General features: G+C 42.9%; 1 protein-coding gene across 1 annotated transcript in view; it reads right to left on the bottom strand.

Annotated features, from left to right (window-relative positions):
* The window catches only part of LOC309701496 (NLR family CARD domain-containing protein 3-like), a 391,901-nt gene that overhangs the window by 274,100 nt on the left and 96,091 nt on the right, over positions 1–21,710 (bottom strand). The window contains exon 6 of the mRNA XM_082525737.1: positions 13,377–13,553. Coding sequence (XP_082381863.1) covers positions 13,377–13,553 — 177 coding nt within the window. The remainder of the gene's footprint in view (positions 1–13,376; positions 13,554–21,710) is intronic.

Genomic DNA, 21,710 nt, shown 5'->3' with positions numbered 1-21,710 from the left:
AAAGGTAACCCCAAACAGTCTACAACGGCTGTTTTCTGTCCACCGAAGCAAATTTGATTGACGAGGTTTTTGTACCTTCACTTCTCCAAAAAGCAAATAAAGAGATTAAACAAAGATTTACTGAACGACCGTCAGAATTCCCAGAGCTAACGTAGATCGCTTTATGCTCTTGAGTCAGGAGGGATAAGAAAAGTGACTGCAAACATTGTGGAACGATTCATAGCGTCTGATTGCTTGTGTGAATGTATTAAACAGGAAACCAGGAGCTGCAGAAACCCAGTAATGCTGAAGACGCATGCGTGTGCGTTTATTACAGGTTTTTCTGAATGCTTAAACCCTAACTGTGATTCTTACAGCACAATTCCTAAAACTATTGATACTTATAGCAAAACCACTGACTGAGTGTGCAAAACTAAAAGCACAAACACTGCTTTGCACTCAGTTTGCCATTTTGTAACACACACTTTGCAAACCTGTAGCTACAATCCACTGCACAGCACTCTTTTTGCAGAACTGTAAACACAACTCACTGCTTTGCACTCAATTTCCAAATGATCAACGCACTCCTAGCAAAACTATACACATTTATGGCCATTATTTACACCATTTTGTCAACTGTCTGGCACACTGCCACATGTGAAAGCTTTTTTAGATAATTAGTTCACTTTGCAATCAGCCTAAGCACTATGATACAGGTAAGCTCTGTGTGTGGAGTACAATGGAGGGAGCAGGAAGAGTGAGAGGAGGCCGAGGAAGAGGACGTGCAGGTGAAGAAGTAGGACGACAAGGACAAGGAGGAGCAAGAGGAGGACGAGGAGGGGGGAGAGGACGGGTAAGAAGAGTAAGAAATAGAATTGCTGATGACATCAGAGCTACAATAGTGGACCATGTCATCAACCGTGGAGTGACCCTGAGGGAAGCTGGCCAACGGTTTTTTTTGGTTTTTCTCAAACTTAAGTAACTGAAACCTTTCATTGAACTACAGCAGAAACAGATTGGAAATGCCAAGTTATTCTAACACTAGTGGACTTGTTAAACAAAACATTTGTTTCACTTCTTTCTCAACATGCAGCACCATTAAGAACAGTGGACCAGCATAGTTGGTCTGCATGAGCACACTTACTGCAACAGTTGTACATGCTGAAACTGGTTGCTGGCAGCTGATGTGAAGAAATGTCTGGACACATCAAAAGTTTTCTTTTTCATTTTTTCCCTCCCTTGGATAACATACACATGGCAAATAAAAACATGTAACTAGGGTGACGTGAAGTGTGTATCATCAGGTTTAACTAAAATATAATGAGGCTGTCCATCTGTGAAGTAATCGTTCCTTCAAAAACCACTGTGACAACAGATTTTATTTCATTCATTTGATGGTTTTCTATTCTGTATACTGGAACTTTTTAATAGCCCCCCTGTCCACACATCCTTGACATGAGACTTTCTGCAGAGTTGCACATGATGAATGCACACAAAACTTAAAGTGTTGCTGTCATATTTTTTTGGATGTGGTTTGTTGTCATAATCAAGAACGTGTCTTATTTTTTATTTGTGTTGTTGCTGATCGGCCATTGGACTGCTGAGCCTGCAGTGAACAGCCAGCCACTGACTCTTGATGCTAGAGCAAGGACAACTGAGCTCTCTCTCTCTCTCTCTCTCTCTCTCTCTCTCTCTTTTAAATAAATAATACGTTCGAGCTGTTTATGTTTTTGACTTGTTATGGACTCTGACTGGCAATGGGAGGGCTGGCGGACTCATATTATGGAGGTGGAGGGTAGACACATTTTGTGTGCAAGAGACCACATACTACAGTGGTGATTGACACAGACTTCAATGGACATTTAGGTGAAGGGAACAGAGGTTATGAGGTGTTGGGTAGGTGTGGTGTTTAGGAGAGAAATCTAGAAAGACAGATGTGGGGCAGATTTTCCAAGTGGAAATGGCCGTGGTGCACACATACTTCAAGAACAGGGAGGAACTTGTAGAAATATATGAAAGTGGAGGAAGCTGCACACAGGGCAACTAAATATTATGCAGAAGGTGAAATCAAAAAGACAGGAGACAAGGAGGTGTCAGGGAGAATGCAGCTATGCAGCATCAAATGGTAGTTTGAAGGATGAGTTTGGACATCAAGAAGAGGAAGTGAGTGAAGGCAGAGACATGCAGGAGTATAAACAGGCTCTGGGTAGTAGGGAAGACTTACCAGATGGCTGGGATAGTACAGCTTTATTGAGATAAACTGCCAAGAAGGGGTTTGACGTCTTCTCTGCACAGAAGAAAGGGAAAAAAGAAAAGTGATTTTGAAAGTATTTGAAGGAAGAGATTTACAAAGAAAAAGAAGTGTAGTTAGCGAAATGAAGAAAATAGACCAAGAAACTGGGAGGCTAGGCATGTAGCAGAAAGAGGTGACAAAGGAAAAGGCTCAGTGCCACGTATGTGAAGCTGGACCCCAAGGAAATGAGGGAATGACACTTGCTAGGCAGAGAGTGAGTTTGAATGGATGTTCAAACCCAAAAAAAAAAAGATATATTCACATAACATAGATTGAAAGAAGCTGCAGGTGGCACAGCAGCTTTAATGTCTTCCAGACAGGAAGTTTTGGAAAGAAATATCATCATTTCCCAGATTTTACTATCTTAGTGTTCTGTAACAAAATCACTGTTGTGCGCATGGTGTTAGAAATGATGATGATTACAAACAAACTTAATGTGCTAGTCGTGCTTTTCTTGAGGGATTTGTCCTTCGACCAGTTTTCATGTCATTGGAATCATTTGTATTCACTGATTCTGGCACTTATTTCATCAAACCAAACTCCAAGTAAATACTTTCGGCTTTTTGGTTTTGTCAAACGAACTAATGTAAAGAATGCCTGGCTGTGCACTACACCACGCAGTGGGAATTTGTCTTCTCCAGTTAAATTCAGGATTAACTTGCTTTATAACACAGACCTCAAAAGTAACCGTTATAACCCCAAACACAAGAAAATGTGATCTACAGCACAGTGAGAACTGGCAACGCTTATCTGGAGGGGTCAGAGTGAATGAACTGGACACCTGTAGAAGCAGGATTTGATTTCCACTGATTTCCTTTCCGATCCGATACCAAGTAAAATTCAGGGTGGTATCGACGATACTGATCTGATACCGATACTCTGAACAAAAACTTGTTTTTTTTACTCTATCTTTTATTTTATCTCAAATTATAGCGTCGTAATGATCACAGGACATCAGATTACTTGTTCTTATCACTTAATGATGCAGAATTATCATATAGAAATGAAAAACCTGAAGTTGTGGCTATTTGTTGCCTGCCTGCAGCATTAAAGGACTCCGTGAGAGACGTCTGTCTCGCCCTGGCAGCACCTCTCCCTCTCCTCCTCTTCAGTTCCCCTCAACATACGCTCGTCATATTCTGTGATGTGATTCACTCTGAGGTGTTTGACCAGGTCAGCGGTGTTACCACAACACCTCACATTCTTGCCACATGTATGGCAAACCACGTCTCAGCTGTTCGTGGAGGTAAAATACGTCTGCACATGACTCTGTTTACGCTCAGCCATTGTTGTGAGTGTGCACGCCAAGGGGCCGGACACAATGACGGGTATCGGAGGAATCGATATTTCAGTATCGATCCGCACATCACTAGTTGAGATACGTTTTAAACTGGTCCAAAAAACAAATGCATATTTTCCCGAACCACTGTTCCTTGACTAAGGTGGGTAACGTGATGAGGTCAAGGAAGGGTGTGACGGAGATTTGATTGAAAAACTTGCAATTGTCGTCCGTTAAAGTTTCACGTTGGCTTTTTCATCTTGAAAGCCCTCTCTGCTCGTGTCCAACCCGGGTGAACAATCACAGATGTGAGAAATGTAAACAAACCGTCCGCAGAACGCTGATCAGGTTATTTTAAGCGCAAGAAAACAAAAACGTTGCGCTCACCGTCGGCGTCACGGACGAGGCCTGGGGGTCCGGGCCCGTCCACAAAGGTCATTGTAACACAAATCATACGATTGCTAATGAAAATGCTATAAAGCTACATCGCAGATAAGTCTCTGGAGTAACAATCAAGGCCATGTTAGTTATTTGATGAATAGTATCTGTGCCACTCATGGCGCATGACTGAGGAGGACGTTGACCTCTGCAAGTCAGGAAAGTCTGCTACTCATTGTATAAATATGAGATGTTTTTCAAAAACCAGCCAGCCATCATCTCGGGAGGCTGACTCCAAAGTACCATCTCACTTCAAACTTGCAAAACAAGTCGAGTCGATGCGAGCGCACTGCTTGTTTCTAGTTAGTCTTTAAGGATGACAGCATTAGTCTGCTCCTTTGTATGAAATAAAGTGAGTCGAGTCCATGTGGTCTGGCACCCACCCACATTTCTCTGCTAGTGATCCATGAGGACTCCACCTTGTTGCCAGTTCTCTTGTGTGGAAGCTTCAGGAAATGACAGCTTCACTCTGACGTGTGTGAGCTGTGTGAGGTCTGTGGTTAGAAGTTTACAGTGTTTGCTCTTTGTGTCGTCTGTAATATGCTCTATGGCTTTAAAAAAATGGCCACATGTTTCTGTAGCTGAATTTGTCCATCTCTGACCTTCTGAGACTGTATTTTCAAACAGGGACGTTCTGACTTTTCTTCACCTTGTACTTCATTCTGCAAATGTTTTATACTCTATTAGAGTTATTACATTATTCTGTTATGCTATAAAATCAACCCCCATATAAGATCGTACTTAAGAAATACATTTAAAAAACCTTCCTGTGCAAATAACCCAAGTTATCTAGAAGAAATAAAAACTGCACCACAAACCAAACTCAGGTGTTCGACCTGTTGAGCTCGGGAAACTAACTGGTGTTTCATTTTAGTGAGTGCTTTGTTAGATTCCTTCATTTGAACCAAATGAAGTTGATTAAAGTTGATGCACTGATGTGTTTGAAGTGTTTTGTTAGTTGCGATGGATCTCCTGCTGTCTTTTTTCCTCATTATTAAAAGAGGATTTCTTTGAATTTCAAACATCCATTTCCTGTTTATCTGGTCCCGGGTCACAGGTGCAGCAGTCTAAGCAGAGAATCCCAGACCTCCCTAAACAACCACTTCCTCCAGCATATCCAGGACAATACTGAGGCATTCCCAGGCCTGCTGAGAGATATAACCTCTCTAGTGTGTCCTGGGTCTGCCCTGGAGACTCCTCCTCATGGGACAGGCCCCAAACACCTCACCCAGGATATTTTTAATGAAAACATCACAAATAAGTCGTCAGGTCTGATGGTCACATTTGTGAGATTCAACCACCATAAACCAGAGATCACACAGGACACACTGTGTAACCCTCAGCTCAGGTGTGTTCAGGACATTTGCTTGGAAGAAGCCGTCTGTGGATAAATCCTGCTCTCCACCTCAGCTGTCAGGTTTATCCAGAGAACGGCCGTCCTGACTTCCAGCAGCCCCACAGTCCTCGTTTCTAATAAACTGGCATCACTGAAATGAACTGTCTGCCTCGCTGTTCAATAATCTGCTCTTTGCCAATTTCCCAGCAGAACCTTCCACTCATATCAGCATTTTTCTGTGATTCTCACATGAACTAAACATAAAAAGCTGAAGCCAACCTCAGAGTTCCCCGTAGTGAGGAAGAGTTTCCTCTGAGCCACAGCTGAGTTTGATGCGTCCACAAAGGAAGACTGACGGGAGGACAGACTCTGGGAGAAAGGCAGATATTAAAAGATATGAATACAAAGTACGCTGCAACAAACAGGACAGCAGATTATGAAGAGCGGTTAGACCTTCATGTGTCAGTCATTGAAATGTGATCAAAGTTACCTGTTTGACATCCTGATAGAAGAAAATCAGCTTCTTGGATCCGTTTGCAGCAAAGAATTCATGGATCAGACTGAACTGGAAGAATCAGACATTAATGACTCAAAGGTTCAACTCTGAGGAAGGATCACGTCTCTGAACTTACTCTGTCATCAGAGACGATGGCGTCTTCCACCGCCGCCTCCTCCAGGCTGCCGGCGTCGGCCAACCTGCTCATCAGGTATTTATGTCGGGCATCCAGAGCTGCCCGCCGTTCCTCCTTCACGGCTCTCGCCTGTTTGGCTACTTCTCTCCTCGCCTCATTGGACAGCAGCATCGTCCTTTTACCAGACACCTGGAGAAACATCAGCTCAGTCTACAGACGCAGAGACCAGTGAGAGCTTGGCCCAAACATCTGCAGGTTTCTGAGGACCACGTTTGACCCTGACTGGAGGCATCGATTCTGAGTGTGACTGCCTGAGCTACTGTCCCCCCTCCACTGAGACGTTGTCCTGTGATGTGTCATGGGGGGAAGTGTTCCTCACGGTTGGACTCGTGAGAAGTTCAGTCAGTTTATTCAAACTTTAAAAAGACGCATTTTCAGTCTCTGGATTTCAGCAGAAACAAATGTGAACACAGCACTTTTTGATTGAGTATAAAAGGATGAAAGAGTCAGTGATTAGTAACATTGTTGCTGACTGATGCTGTTGTAGAGCTGTCTTTGGATCCTCACCTTCCTGGAAGCCTTCCCTGGATTGCTCATATATCATTAACTTGTTTGTGTTCAGTAGAATCAGGTGTTGTGGATGCAGGTCGTAGCTGTGTGAGGCCTGTACAGTCAGCGCTGTGTGAGCGCTGTGTAACGTTAGCTTAGACTTCTTTCTGTTGTTATCATCCTTCAGGTTAATGTTGTTTTCATTATGCATCACAGGAAGTGTGGGTAGCTGTTAGCCTCACAGCTCATGGAGAGTTGCTGCTGCTCTGCCTCCTTTTTGATGTTTCTGCTCTTTGTGGCTTTGTGTTACTTTGTGTCGTGTCTGAAACAAAGTGAGTCCATGTTACTAACTGTAGTCGGCTCTCTGTCTCGTGCACAGCTGACTGTTGTCTGAATGAAAGTGTTTTTGTACTTTGTGTAATCTGTTGGGTCTTTGAGCCCTTTTTAAACAGCATATGAGCCATATGTATGTGTGTATATGAAAGGTTGTTTGTAATACATCAAATTGTTGCTTATTCTAGAGCTGCTGCTGTGCCTGATTGGTCTACTCGCTCTAAACTGAAGGTTGACTTGATTCTTTTGGTTTTTTACATTTTGTCAATAAACCAACTTCTTTATGATTTGAACGGCGTCTCTGACGTGTCACAGGCCTGTCAGCTTTCTTGGTGATTGGTGTAGATTTGAGCTTCATGCTCTGGCTGTTGTTGGGTTTTCCTCTTTCATATTAAAGCTTTTGTCCTACATTTGGCTCTAAAGTCTAATTCTAATCCCAGCACTGTGTCTGGGTGTGTGATGCTTGTTTTCCTGCTCTTTCTCATGAAACAGTCACAACATTCTCAGTCCAACTTTCACTCTTTGCTGCGTTTGCTGCAGCTGCAGTGAACATGGTGCCGTTTGCCTTTAAGAAAGTTGTGCACAAAGGCTTTTTCTCTAGCAGACAGCTGTGTGGCTAAAAGTCAGATCATTTTTTACCACCTCAGTCACACTGGACTGAAACAAGAGTGAAACTAGGAAGAATCAGAGTTTGTCCAGTGACTGCACTGATTTTCTTCATATTCACAAACTGATTCTAAGTAGTTGCATCAGCTAATCACCCGGACACTGAGCGTCCAACACGCTCCCTGAAGGGAAACGATTACATCCTCCAAACAATCACAATCTGTCTCTGAACGACTGGAATTATTCTCTGATTTGTCAATAACTGGAGTTTATCAATGCAGACACGTTGCCAACATGATGAAGTCAGTCTGAGTCGCATCTCTTTGGCTAACTTAACTCAAGTGGTTGCCGACTATTCTGGTTCTATTCCCATATAACAGCAGGGTTGCTGAGCACCTCTGTCACTCTGCACTTATGTTCCCAGTTCTCTTTTGTGGAGGAATTTTCCAGGAATTCCTGGGACCAGCTTTCCATGAGAGACCCGATCAGGAGCGACTGTCCTGGACACTCCCAGCATCACAGGGACTCACAAACCCGTCCACCACAGTGAGAAGACTGATGGTCACAGGCCCACATGTAGCTTTAGATCACACGTGTGCACTTCCTGTGGTCACTGCTGTAACTCTAGACTCACCGAGGGGCCAGTGGTTGGTGAGGCAGCAGCAGCTGAAGTCATGTGACTAATGGCTCTCAGCTTCTGTCCTCCTATTCGCCGGTGTCCTTCACCTGTCACACCTGGTCAAGAAAGAGTGAGAATGTTCAGAGCTTTAATGGAAAAGAATATTATTACATATAAAAGGCCTCTAACAAGTATTGTAGTGTTAATCAGGATGAAGTCCATCATGAACACTTCAGAGTGGTTCAGACAGTCGGTGTTTCATCCACAGAGCCTCCAGTCTGCATATCAAAGGATCCTGAGGAATGACAGTGAACCCCGAGTTCCCCTCATTACATTCATGTGTGTGACTGTGAGGAAAAGGTGATTGTATGAACGTGTGTGAGCGAGTGAATGAGGCTTGTATCAGAGTGGAGATAATGTCAGCGGCACAAGCTGGACGCTGCAGGTGTCACATGTGAATCTGTGCATCAGTGTCTGCACCTTTGTGGAGGTGAAGCTCAGGAGGTTTGGATTTGTTCAAAGCTCTGTCTGCTCCATCTTTCTTTCCCTCAGGCCTCTCCAGATCAGGAAGGAGGTCCTGTTCTCCTTCTCCCTCCTGGATTTCTGGATCCAGGGAAGGATCAAAGTCTCTCAGCCCAGCATCAGAGCTTCTGGCTGGGGGAGGACTGGAAGTTTCAGCTGGAGGCTGAGAGCCTGGATCTGCCATCTGAGTCACAATTCAAATATTCTCAGTAATCTCAAAAAGCAACAGAAAGGTGCCATTTTCATGAGCAGTGGGTTATCCAGCAGTTTGATTCATGTCAGCAGCATTTAGTTTGTAACTGCTGACTCACCTCTGGCTGTGTCCTGCTCTCAGGGTCACAGTGGACACTGTACCTTTGACCGAAGCTGCAAAGACAGTCAGCAGGGGTCTGGATGCATTCAGCACCACGTCCTTGTTGGGCAGACACCTTCAGTGACAGGACAGACAGTCCAAAGTAAGGAGACGTGGGACACAGTGAAGACACAGAAACAGAAACCAGAACTATAATCACAAAACAAACTCAGAAACATAAAGAGTGAATCAGCTGATTCAGTGTTTGTGACAAAAACATGGATCCTGGTTAATAACTTTTATTTGTTTGTTTCTGTATTATTTTGTGTATCGTTCTTATGAGCTGTTGTTTTGTCAGTGAAATATTATTTCATTGTTTTAAGCTTTTTGTTGACTTTGAAGTGCTTAAGTTGATATTTTTGAACATTTAATTTGTTCAATTATTGTCGAGTCGATAAAACTGTCAAACGCACAGCTGCTTCCAGCACGGCCGGAGGAGAGGTGGCCGAGCAGACGCACAACACACACAGCTCACAGGTTTGCATTTCTAGATATTGCAGATGTTGCAGAAATTGAGAGTAAAGAACTCAGAGATCCAGCGCTGTCTCCTGCCCCTTATTTATACACCACAACACAACGACAGGCGTAACTCACACAAACGGGTAACATGAGGCTCAGATGCTTTGGACGTGTTCACATATACTGGACACAGAATGATGAAGATGGAGCTGCAGGAAGGAGGAAAAGAGGAAAAACACAGAAAAGATTCACAGATGTGGTGAAAAAGGACACGACAGCTTCTGTTTGTTAGTTTGGTTTTTCTTTATTTGGTAAAGATTCAGAAATAAAGAGAAGATCACATGTTTGAATATTATATTAACGTTCTGTAATTACAACAAGTTGTAAAATCTTTCCAGAGTGAGACAGAGACTGTGCAGAGACTGTAGAAGGACAGAGCAGCAGCAGAGCAGTCCAGATACACTGATGATCCTCTGTCAGATCCAGAGGGACACACAGGGCTGATGCTGGACTCTACATTGTGTCTGACAGTGGAGCTGTTCTCAGAGCAGTTCACTCTGCAGCGCTGACAGTCATCTGCACTTCATTCCTCTGTCAGTCACTGCTGGATGAAGCTCTCCTCTCCACCTCCCAGTAACATGGCCCAGTCAGAGCGTCTCTACACACAAGCTGCTGCTGCTTCAACCTCTCTGGATCATCAGGACACAGCTGCTCCTCTCTCAGCACACACACCGTCCTGTTTACCATCATCAGCTCCACCTGCAGAGAGAAGGAGGAAGAGCAGAGGAGATAAACGAGTGTTTCCAGAGACTCTTCATCAGCTGTCAGTCAGTGATGCAGCACATCCAGTATAAAGAGCAGCAGGGACGTCAGTGCTGGGACTGTACTAGGACTCATTGTTGCTTCACTTTTTCTAATCTTTGGATTTTTATTGAAGTTGCTGAAAATGTTTTTCCCTCCTAGTTTGAGTTTGGACTTTCATTCATTAGAAGAACCTTGGTGTGTCCACTCTGAGCTCTGTAGGAACCCCAACAACAAGCCCAACAATCCAGATGGACGGTTCCAGCTGTTAACTGGAGGAATTCCATCCAAACATCTGCTCTCACTAAATTCTTCCTCACCTACAGACTGTGTTCTTCACTGCTTTAAACTTGGAAATCAATGCAGTCATTGGTCTGCGTGCTGCTTTGTTCAGAGAGCTGATTGGCTGTTGACAGTGTTTGATCAGAGCGTGTCAGCCGTTACTATGGTGACCATAAAGGTGAGAAACAGGAAGTGTTTGTGTCCAATCCTGAAGCCTGTCACCGTTCTCCTCTCACAGCTTCACTGAGAAGCTGCAGCTTTACAGGAAACACTGGATCTTTGTTTCATACTGACTGTGTTTAGTACAATACTGCTGACAGCACCACCCACTCACTCCATCACTCTACTTACACCAGAGTCTCCAGTCTGTAGTCTGGACTCTTCTTAAGATCAGACAGCTGCTTCACATCTGGATCCTTCAGGTTGTTTCTCCACAGGTCCAGCTCTCTCAGATGGGAGGGGTTGGACTTCAGTGCTGCTGCCAGATAATCACAGCTGATCTCTGACAAACCACAGAAACTCAATCTGTATAAAGAATGAAAGATGTAAGTTTATTAGACAAAGTGCTTGAAATCATTCAGTGTTTCATCATCTGTTCAGAGCTGAAGAAGGTTCAGAATGTAGAAGTTTAGAAAATGGAAACTCCAAACAGCTGAAGCCAACAGGAAGTAGCTTCAAACTGGAAACTGTGCAGAGTTTCAGACTATATGTCCTGATGCAGCCAGTTGGATTTTGGAGATTTGAATCTCTGTTCTGTGACTAAGTCCTTGAATCATTTCTTCCAGTTGGTCCAACAAGACAGACTAAGTATTGGACATGTGTTGTGGCTCCATCAGGGGAGCTTCTAAATGTGATGTGATGGCCCCTCTGGGTCTGTCAGGTCACAGCACTGAAGAGAGCTCAAACTGGGCACACAGTTGTTCCAGTCTGGACCAAAGACTCTATACTGGGACTGAGGGACTGCTTTGACTGCACCCACTGGGAGTTTTGAAAGGCTCATGTTCTCACTTAGATCATCGATTTCTACTGACATTTCTTTCTGGGAAAAATGGGGATTACTTTGGAAACAGGAAGTATTTTCCCCAATAAGCAGCCCTGGATTAGTAAATCACTCCAACATGTTCTCAGGCAGAAGAAGCTGTCTTGTTATGAGGGAGAGAAGAAAAAGATTGAGGCACAGAAACCTGTTGAAAGAGAGATAAAGCAGCTAAAATCATGTGTAAAAGTAAAGCAGAGGATGAGCTGAATAAAGGACACTCAAGGCTGGCTTGGAAAGGAATGAAGTCCATGGTGGGGATGCAGGACAAGGAGCAAAGATGAATGTGATGCTGAATCAGCAGAAGACTTGGACTCATTTGATTCCAGCTTTGATATCATTGATTTCAATGAAGAGCTTTGTGATTGTAGCAAAGGGCTGGTAGCTCTGAGAGTCCCACTGATGAGCTGTTTGTGTGGAAATCTCTTAGTGGGACCAAAGAGAGAAAAAGCCCTGGTCCTGATGCTGTGGGAGGGAAATGATTGAAGTGTGCTGTGAGGAACTGACTGGGAGATTTTCACACATTTTCCAGTCCTCCTTGGAACAACAGGAAGTTCCCAGCATATGGAAACAAAGGTTAAGTGTCCTATGGCACTCAGTGATGATGGTGCTGTGGCCCCACCACCTCCACCTCTTTGTAAAGGAACTAACTGTAATCTGAAGCTTCAAATGGAACTAAGACTTCCTCCACTAGGTGGCAGTGTCTGATGAGAAAGTGTTAGTGGAGCTGGCCTGGAGTCAGAAACAGGAAGATGCAGGATTTGGGCTGAAATGGGCAAAAGTGGTTAGCACTAGTGCCTTAGAGCAAGAAGGTTGTAGGTTGAAGCTTGTTGGTCAGCTGGGCCTTTCTGTGGAGGTTGGATGTTCTCCCACAGTCCAATGAAATGCTGCTTAGGTTCATTGGTGCTTCTACATTGGCTGTAGGTGTGGATGTGAGGGAGTGCTTCTCTGTCGCTCTCTGTTGGCCCTGTGATGGACTGCTCACCTGTGCAGGTGGACCACGCCTCTTGCCCTATGACAGCTAGGGCACAGGCTGCAGCCCTGTGAGCCTAAGCTGAATAAACAGTTAGCAAAAATGATCCATAGATGGCCTGAAATCCCCCAGTTAGCAGTTTGGTAGATAGCTATGACATGCTAATCCCATCCAGCAGCTGTATTCTACCTGTAAGCTGATCCCTGCTGAGCCAAAGCACTTTTTCATATACAAATTACAACCTTTAATAGAAACCTATTAGCATCTTATTAGCCTGCTGTTAGCTTCATTCCACAGAAAACTGAGAGAAACTAACAGAGTTGATAAAGAATAAAGAGAAATGTGCTGATTTAAAGCCTTTGAAGTGCTTCAGATGATCTCTGTCCACTTCTGTCCACTCATTCATTCATGTAAGCTTTCTAATGCAGCTTTGATCTTCACAGTCTGCTTGATGAAACTCATTCTAACCCTGAATGTCAGAGTGTTCCTCCTTCTCTTTCCCATCATTCATGCTGGCAGTGGAGGAGATTTGGATGTTGGACTGTGTTTTGGATGATGTGTGTATGTTTGTGTTGGACTGCTGTCTGTAAAGCAAACGCACATTTTGCTTTGGATTTCAGTGTCACACAGACTTTAAGGTGCAATGAAGAGTTTGAGAGTTTCACAGTGAATTTTCCAGTGGAGGATTTTTCTTCTTCTTTGAAGGTTTGAAATGTGAACATTGTTCTGCTGCAGTCAATGGACTAAACCAGAGAAGAAGAAAACAGACTTTACCATGAAGATCCTCAGTGTGGATCAGTATAATATCAGCCTGATGTCTGCAGTTTAGTGTCAGCACAACTTTCACATCATATTCATCTCAGCACAACTAAAACATGCTGACTGACCTCAGAGTTTCAAGTTTACATCCTGGACTCTCCAGGAAACCACACAGATGCTTCACTCCTGGATCCTGCAGCTTGTTGTTGATGCTCAGGTCCAGCTCTCTCAGATGGGAGGGGTTGGACTTCAGTGCTGCTGCCAGATAATCACAGCTGATCTCTGACAAACCACACCAGCTCAATCTGTATAAAGAATGAAAGATGTAAGTTTATTAGACAAAGTGCTTGAAATCATTCAGTGTTTCATCATCTGTTCAGAGCTGAAGAAGGTTCGGAATGTAGAAGTTTAGAAAATGGAAACTCCAAACAGCTGAAGCCAACAGGAAGCAGCTTCAAACAAACACAACAAGAGAAAAAACTCTGAATGTTTCACATTAAAGTCGTACATTTCTCATAAAAACAGGACAAAGACTTGAAAAAGTCGTGTTTTTCCTTCCAGGAACCACATGGCTTCACTTTTAAAGGTGAAGTGTGACAGAAATGGACATATTTGAAGTCCAACACCTTTTTCCAGTCACATTATTAAAGCAGACAAACTACAAGCTCATTTTCATTCCAACAAGTCATCTTCTGACCTGGACTAACAACACTGGTCTCTATGTGCAGCTGGCTGTGAGACCAGTGCTCAGGGAGCGTCTACAAAGTGCAACACTGAAAGAACATCACACACTCATTTGCTTCCAGCACTTTCACACAAACATCTACTGTCATTATTGTCACCAAACTCTGTGGATCCTTTATTGCAAATTCAAATGGGATCAAATGGTCAGACAAAAGAGGGTTATGAGGAAATATGATGAAATGTTGTGTATTAGCAGCAAGTTATTGAATCATTTTCCTCAGAAACCAAACAAAATGATTGACAAACATGTTTTTACAAACTCAGTGTTGGACTTGGATCAGCAGGATAAGCTGATGTTTAAAGGCATTTGAGTCTCGCTGTATGAGAGTCCAGTTCTTACTCAATATTTATGGATGATGTTCTTTCAGTGTTGCACTTTGTAGACGCTCCCTGAGCCTCACAGCCAGCTGCACATGGACCAGCTGACATTACCCAGCATTAGAGGCGGCTGTAAAAAATTCATGTTCCCATTTAAATGGTTTTAATTTGAATAAAACGATGTTGATTCATTCAATCCTGAATCGATGTTTAATATAAATGTATTTTGCCAGAATCTCAGGTTAAAGCTCACAAACTATTTCAACAAGCAGCAAACAGATAAAACAGTAAATGAGAGCAGCTAAACACACAAAGATGGAAACACAGAGCGTGGATCGTTCACTCGACGGCACGTACACGCCATCGGGGCTGAAAGTGGACAGCTCACAGATCCTGAAGCTGCAGGTTTCATCTGTCTCCAACCAAAACTGAGTGAAGCAGCAGCAAAAGAAGATCCAAACTCTGCTTCACGTTTGATCAATATGCTCATGAATTCTCTCTGACTTTGGCTGTTCCTGCCTGCACAGCTCTCTCTCTCTCAGTGTACTCCAAGAACAGCTTCAAACATCTGTTTCTGCATCATTCACTGTTTATTAGCCACCAGTCTGCTGTTGTGTTCAGTGCTGTCGGCCTCTGACAGTAAAGCCTCATTTCTGCTGTTCCATGGAAACTTTTTAAAATGATGACAGATTACAAACTCTCAGCTGTGTCTGTAATCAAACCTCTGTAACTTTGCTTCACTTCAGCAGCATCAGCTCATGTTCACATGTTGCTTCATGGTTTGCTTCAGTTTTTGATCGACTGCAGAATATTTTGAAGGTTATCTGCTATAAAAAGCCAGAAGAGGAAAATCTGCTTCATGTGTTTCTGTTTGATCCTCAGTGACTTTGACACAAAGGCCTCTGCTGTGATGATCACACCTCTGATCAAGTCTCACAGTGTCACAACTGATAAATGATCAGAGTTAGAATATTTCTGACTGTCTGCTGTGTGCCGTGACCTTTGACCTGCTAAAGACAGTCAGCTGTGGATTATTCATTGTTGTGTCTGATACTTAGAACTGTGAGGAAGAAGCTACACAGTTAATCAGGGTCCCCTCTCTCTGAATCAGGAAAGGTGGGCAGGCCGCGTGTGGGCCGCGGGCCATACGTTGAGTATCACTGTTTGAAATGTGAACATTGTTCTGCTGCAGTCAATGGACTAAACCAGAGAAGAAGAAAACAGACTTTACCATGAAGATCCTCAGTGTGGATCAGTATAATATCAGCCTGATGTCTGCAGTTTAGTGTCAGCACAACTTTCACATCATATTCATCTCAGCACAACTAAAACATGCTGACTGACCTCAGAGTTTCAAGTTTACATCCTGGACTCTCCAGGAAACCACACAGATGCTTCACTCCTGAACCCTTCAGGTTGTAGTTGTCGCTCAGGTCCAGCTCTCTCAGATGGGAGGGGTTGGACTTCAGTGCTGCTGCCAGATAATCACAGCTGATCTCTGACAAACCACAGCCCACCAATCTGTATAAAGAATGAAAGATGTAAGTTTATTAGACAAAGTGCTTGAAATCATTCAGTGTTTCATCATCTGTTCAGAGCTGAAGAAGGTTCAGAATGTAGAAGTTTAGAAAATGGAAACTCCAAACAGCTGAAGCCAACAGGAAGCAGCTTCAAACAAACACAACAAGAGAAAAAACTCTGAATGTTTCACATTAAAGTCGTACATTTCTCATAAAAACAGGACAAAGACTTGAAAAAGTCGTGTTTTCCCTTCCAGGAACCACATGGCTTCACTTTTAAAGGTGAAGTGTGACAGAAATGGACATATTTGAAGTCCAACACCTTTTTCCAGTCACATTATTAAAGCAGACAAACTACAAGCTCATTTTCATTCCAACAAGTCATCTTCTGACCTGGACTAACAACACTGGTCTCTATGTGCAGCTGGCTGTGAGACCAGTGCTCAGGGAGCGTCTACAAAGTGCAACACTGAAAGAACATCACACACTCATTTGCTTCCAGCACTTTCACACAAACATCTACTGTCATTATTGTCACCAAACTCTGTGGATCCTTTATTGCAAATTCAAATGGGATCAAATGGTCAGACAAAAGAGGGTTATGAGGAAATATGATGAAATGTTGTGTATTAGCAGCAAGTTATTGAATCTTTTTCCTCAGAAACCAAACAAAATGATTGACAAACATGTTTTTACAAACTCAGTGTTGGACTTGGATCAGCAGGATAAGCTGATGTTTAAAGGCATTTGAGTCTCGCTGTATGAGAGTCCAGTTCTTACTCAATATTAATCAAACCTCTGTAACTTTGCTTCACTTCAGCAGCATCAGCTCATGTTCACATGTTGATTCATGGTTTTCATGGTTGATTCACCTCATTTTTTAAAAAATGACCTCTGACAGGAAAGTCTCATTTCTGCTGCTCAACACTGAAGAAATGTAAACTTTCAAAACGATGACAAATTGGAAAACACAGAGCTGTGTCTCTTTTTTTTTTTGTGTGTCCCGTTTGGATCTTTAGCCATCAGAATTGTTGTCTTAACGCCAAGAAAGATGCCAAGCGGATTTATTTTACCAAGTGGATCATCATGGCCTTTCCATATTGGTCCATTTGATTGACCTTTATTATAATTATGAATTTATTTTATTTTCGGTTGCTACAAACGGGACAGACATGACTGGGGGATAGGACAGGGAGAGAGAATGAAAGAAAGAGAGGGAGAGAAAGAAAACCAAAGGGGAGAAGAGACGGTGAGAAAGGGGGGAAGAAAAAAAGAAAAACAAACAAAACACCTGGATCACCTGTATGGAGAAAAAAAAACAGAAGAGAAAGCAAACAACATAATAAAAACAGCACCATCACAATAAACTAGCTAGTAGTAGATAACAGTAGATACTAAATAATAAACGATATTGTGCAGCACGCAAGATAGACGGCGCACAATGTGCTTAGAGGCAGCAGCCATAAAGGTGTAGTCCGCGTCTGTGAACACCCGTGTGTACACCTGTGTGCACACCTGTGTGGATCAGCATGCTTGTATTCCAAAGGTTTCTCCATGTAACGATCTGCTAGGGAGTGTGGGGAGCCATAGCCCCGTCCCCCAGGGTATGAAGCAGGTATGGAGGAGATCCAGGCCCCAGATATCCAGAGGCCCCAGAGTACAAGGACCCGAGGAGGACCACCAAAAGGGGGGGAATCGCCAATCGGCCACCAGGAGTGAGCCGGTACATACATGAGCGCCCAGCCCCAGACGACAAGGACCACCAACACACCAACGTCTGAGGGCATCAGCCACCGGCAGGGAGTGTGGTGAGGGGAGATAGGCCTCCGTACTTTGGAGGGCCTGAGATGTACCCAGAGAGGTTGAGTCTAAGACCCAACCTGACACATAGACACAGACGAACAGGCGCACGCGGACACAAACGTGCATTCCCACCCCATATGCACAACCAAATACTCGGCACTCACCCAACGTGTAGACAGACACAAATAGAAACTGCACAGACCGTCGCACTCCCCAAACATACTCTATATCCCAAGTCCAGGTACCCCCGCCCTCAGAGGGGCAAGCCGCACCTAAACCCAGGAGATGTAACCCTTCTCTCTGGGGCGGAGGCAAGCGGACCACCTCTTTGATTAGAGCTGTGTCTCTAGTCAAAGCAGAGATGGAACGATGCCACTTTTTATGTCCGATATCGATATGAATCCAATATAGTCGATTTTATAATCAAACGTTTTTTTAATATCTTGCTGCATTTTGTATAAGTTCATACTCAAGTTTAAAAAATCTAAACACTAAAGCTGTTCAGTTATACCTGTCTGCAAAAACACACTGCAGCCAAAACATTATACAATACTGATCTTTGTATTTTGATGCGGACGTCAAAAACTCTTTGGTTGTGAATAAAAGAAGTGCAACATCAGCACAAAATAATGTTTCTATTGAGCAACTAACACAAACAGGTTGTAGAATGGAGCCTTTTATACTCACAGCTGAACAGAAACAACATCCAGAGTGGAAAACAGTGCAAACAACTGCAAACAGGCTTCATGACACTCATGTTTGATCAGGATGGATGTCAGTGTGAGCTGTTTCTATCACATTTAACCTCACAATCAATTTGGTCTCATTTCTATACAAAACTTAACACAAGTATGAAAAAAGTGTTTTTGATTGTTTTGTTTTTTGAACCATGAAACTGTTTAACAACACAGTTTGTTTCAAAGTCAAACTTGAGTCTGTCCATCGTTCGGTCAGACTGAGCAATGACAGCACACAGACGTAGACAACAGCTCTCTGAAACACCAAACTCAGGTCCTGTTGATGCTGATATACAGTGACACAGTTACATGGGTGATTCATCCTTTTAACTTTATCTTTAAACAGCTGCAGCTGTCACTGACAGCACATGTGGTACTTTAACCTTTGGACTGTTTTCATCAGTTAATTATGGAGTTACTACAAAGAGTGAAACTATAGGATGATCTGTCTGCTGTCACTGGGTGGTGCTGAGGTCTGAATCTGAGGACGGCTCCTGTAGTCACAACAAGAACACAATCATCACAAACTGAAATATAAATATGATGGAGTAGAGCTTGAATTAGCTCCAGAATTTAAATATCTTGGGGTCATTCTAGACCCAACATTATCCTTCAAGAGTCACATAAATAAAGTGTCCCAGGTACTTAAATTTAATAATTAAAATTTTAATCATATACGTAATAATTTAAATATGAATGTTGCAAAAACTTATTTTTACTCAATGATCATCTCTCATATGGACTATTGTTTGACGTCCTGGTCACTTGCTTGTCCAACAACACTTAAAACTATTGAAAACATTTATAAAAGAAGTTTAAAACTACTTGACAAAAAACCGACTTCCCACCACCACTGTCATGTGTTAAAAAACATAAATTACTGAACTTCAATAACTAGGTGAAACTTAAAAGAGTGAGTTTAATATATAAAGTCTTACACTCCCTTGCTCCACCACCATTAAAGCAGTTCATTAGGCATAAAGAAAGCTCAGACAGGACCACTCGAGCTACAATCCGAGGAGACTTGTTTATACCCCACAGACGGACAGCATTTGGGCAGAACGTCCTCTCTGTCCAGGGAGGCCATCTGTGGAACAGTCTTCCTCAACCCATTAGAGAATGCTCTACACTCAGTTTGTTTAAGGCAAAGGTTAAAAACTGGTTATGGACAAATCAAGTGTGCGATCATGTATGAATTGTACAGTTTTAATGTTTTATTTGGGAACAGAATGGTGTGTATGTGTAAGTTTGGTGACGGAGTTTTTATTATGAATGAATGATGAATTTTTATGAATTATTATGTCTATTTTTTATGCTTAAGGACAACAGATGGAAATTAGTCCTTGGCTATAATCTGGTATGTTTACATTCATGTAATTTTTTTTTTTTTACATTTATGTTCATTAACATGCACTGTCCTAAATAAATAAATAAATAAATAAATAAAGTTTATCTCTCAAATCTGAAACAAAGCTGATCCTTCTGTCCTCACACACTCGGGAGTGTTCTTCTCTTCTCTTACATTTTTTCAGTCCTACAGTTCTGCTGACAGCTGACATATGAGCTGTTTATTTAAAAAAAGCCTTATATACGAACAGATGTTCCTATATCATGTTCACCTTTGAGTTGTTGGAGCTTTATAAATGGACATCTGCAAAGATGTGATGATGGAGCAGGTTTCAGTGCTGCTGCATCCTGGTCACAACATACGGAGGTGGTATCAGCACTGGTATCAGCACTGGTATCAGCACTGGTATCAGCACTGGTATCAGCACTGGTATTGAAGAAGAAATATTAATGCTTCAAACTATTTGTCTTAAAGGATGGAAGCTGTACAGAGTTCTGCACATGTGTCTTTGTGAACATACCTCATTAACAATATTTCAGACAGTTTTTAACCTGAATATTTGCAACAAACTCAGTATAAAAAATACAGTCAGTGCTAAAAAATTAATCAGTCGAAAAATTAAAATTTTAACTTAAGCTGCCAAGAGGAAGTCGTTGGTTTCAGTAAATATCGGGCTTTGCTATTTGATCGGTTTTTACAGATTAATGAGGAGTTACTGAAGTGCCAGGTTTTTAAAGTAGGTGTTACTGTCTCTACACATGTGGAGACTGAAAACATGGTGCTGTTTAATAAGATATTTAATATTCAGCTCTGCACAGGAGCTGCAGCGGGGTGCAGCCTGTTGCCTTTACAGTATAATACTTGTAATAAAAGTACAGTAACGGTAATTAGTGACTGAGCAGCCCGGGGCGTTTCTCTTGATTTCTTTAGTCAGAGTAAATTCATTCACCTGCACGGGTTAGCTAAACAAACCCTGACGGCCGAGTGCTCATCTTAGCTAGCTAGGTCTCAGGACCGAGCTAAGGACGGTAGTTACGGAGTAGCTTACAAACACGTTTAACTTACCGAAAAAGTGCAGCGGGGCCTCGGGTCCTTCTGTCGGGTAGTCCAGTTTACTGAAGAACACCTCAGGCTGTCAGGTTAAAACACTCGGCCGTGTCTTCGTAGCGTAAACGCTGGCCGTCCTCTCAGAGTCTACGCTCTATCTGCTATTCCCGAACAGAGATACGCAAGTTTCTCCGTGACTGCAGCTGCCAGTCAATTCAATTCAATTCAATTCAATTTTATTTATATAGCGCCAAATCACAACAAAAGTCGCCTCAAGGCGCTTCATAGATACAGAGAAAAACCCAACAATCATATGACCCCCTATGAGCAAGCACTTTGGCGACAGTGGGAAGGAAAAACTCCCTTTTAACAGGAAGAAACCTCCGGCAGAACCAGGCTCAGGGAGGGGCGGGGCCATCTGCTGCGACCGGTTGGGGTGAGAGAACGAAGACAGGATAAAAGACATGCTGTGGAAGAGAGACAGAGGTTAATAACAGATATGATTCAATGCAGAGAGGTCTGTTAACACATAGTGAGTGAGAAAGGTGACTGGAAAGGAAAAACTCAATGCATCATGGGAATCCCCCGGCAGCCTACATCTATTGCAGCATAACTAAGGGAGGATTCAGGGTCACCTGGTCCAGCCCTAACTATATGCTTTAGCAAAAAGGAAAGTTTGAAGCCTAATCTTAAAAGTAGAGATAGTGTCTGTCTCCCGAATCCGAACTGGAAGCTGGTTCCACAGAAGAGGGGCCTGAAAACTGAAGGCTCTCCCTCCCATTCTACTTTTAAATACTCTAGGAACAACAAGTAGGCCTGCAGAGCGAGAGCGAAGTGCTCTAATAGGGTGATATGGTACTACAAGGTCATTAAGATAAGATGGGGCCTGATTATTTAAGACCTTGTATGTGAGGAGCAGGATTTTGAATTCAATTCTGGATTTAA

The sequence above is a fragment of the Aulonocara stuartgranti genome (assembly GCF_965226115.1).
Source record: "Aulonocara stuartgranti genome assembly, chromosome: 23".
NCBI classification, from domain to species: domain Eukaryota; kingdom Metazoa; phylum Chordata; class Actinopteri; order Cichliformes; family Cichlidae; genus Aulonocara; species Aulonocara stuartgranti.
This window is presented reverse-complemented; position numbering and strand designations above follow the sequence as displayed.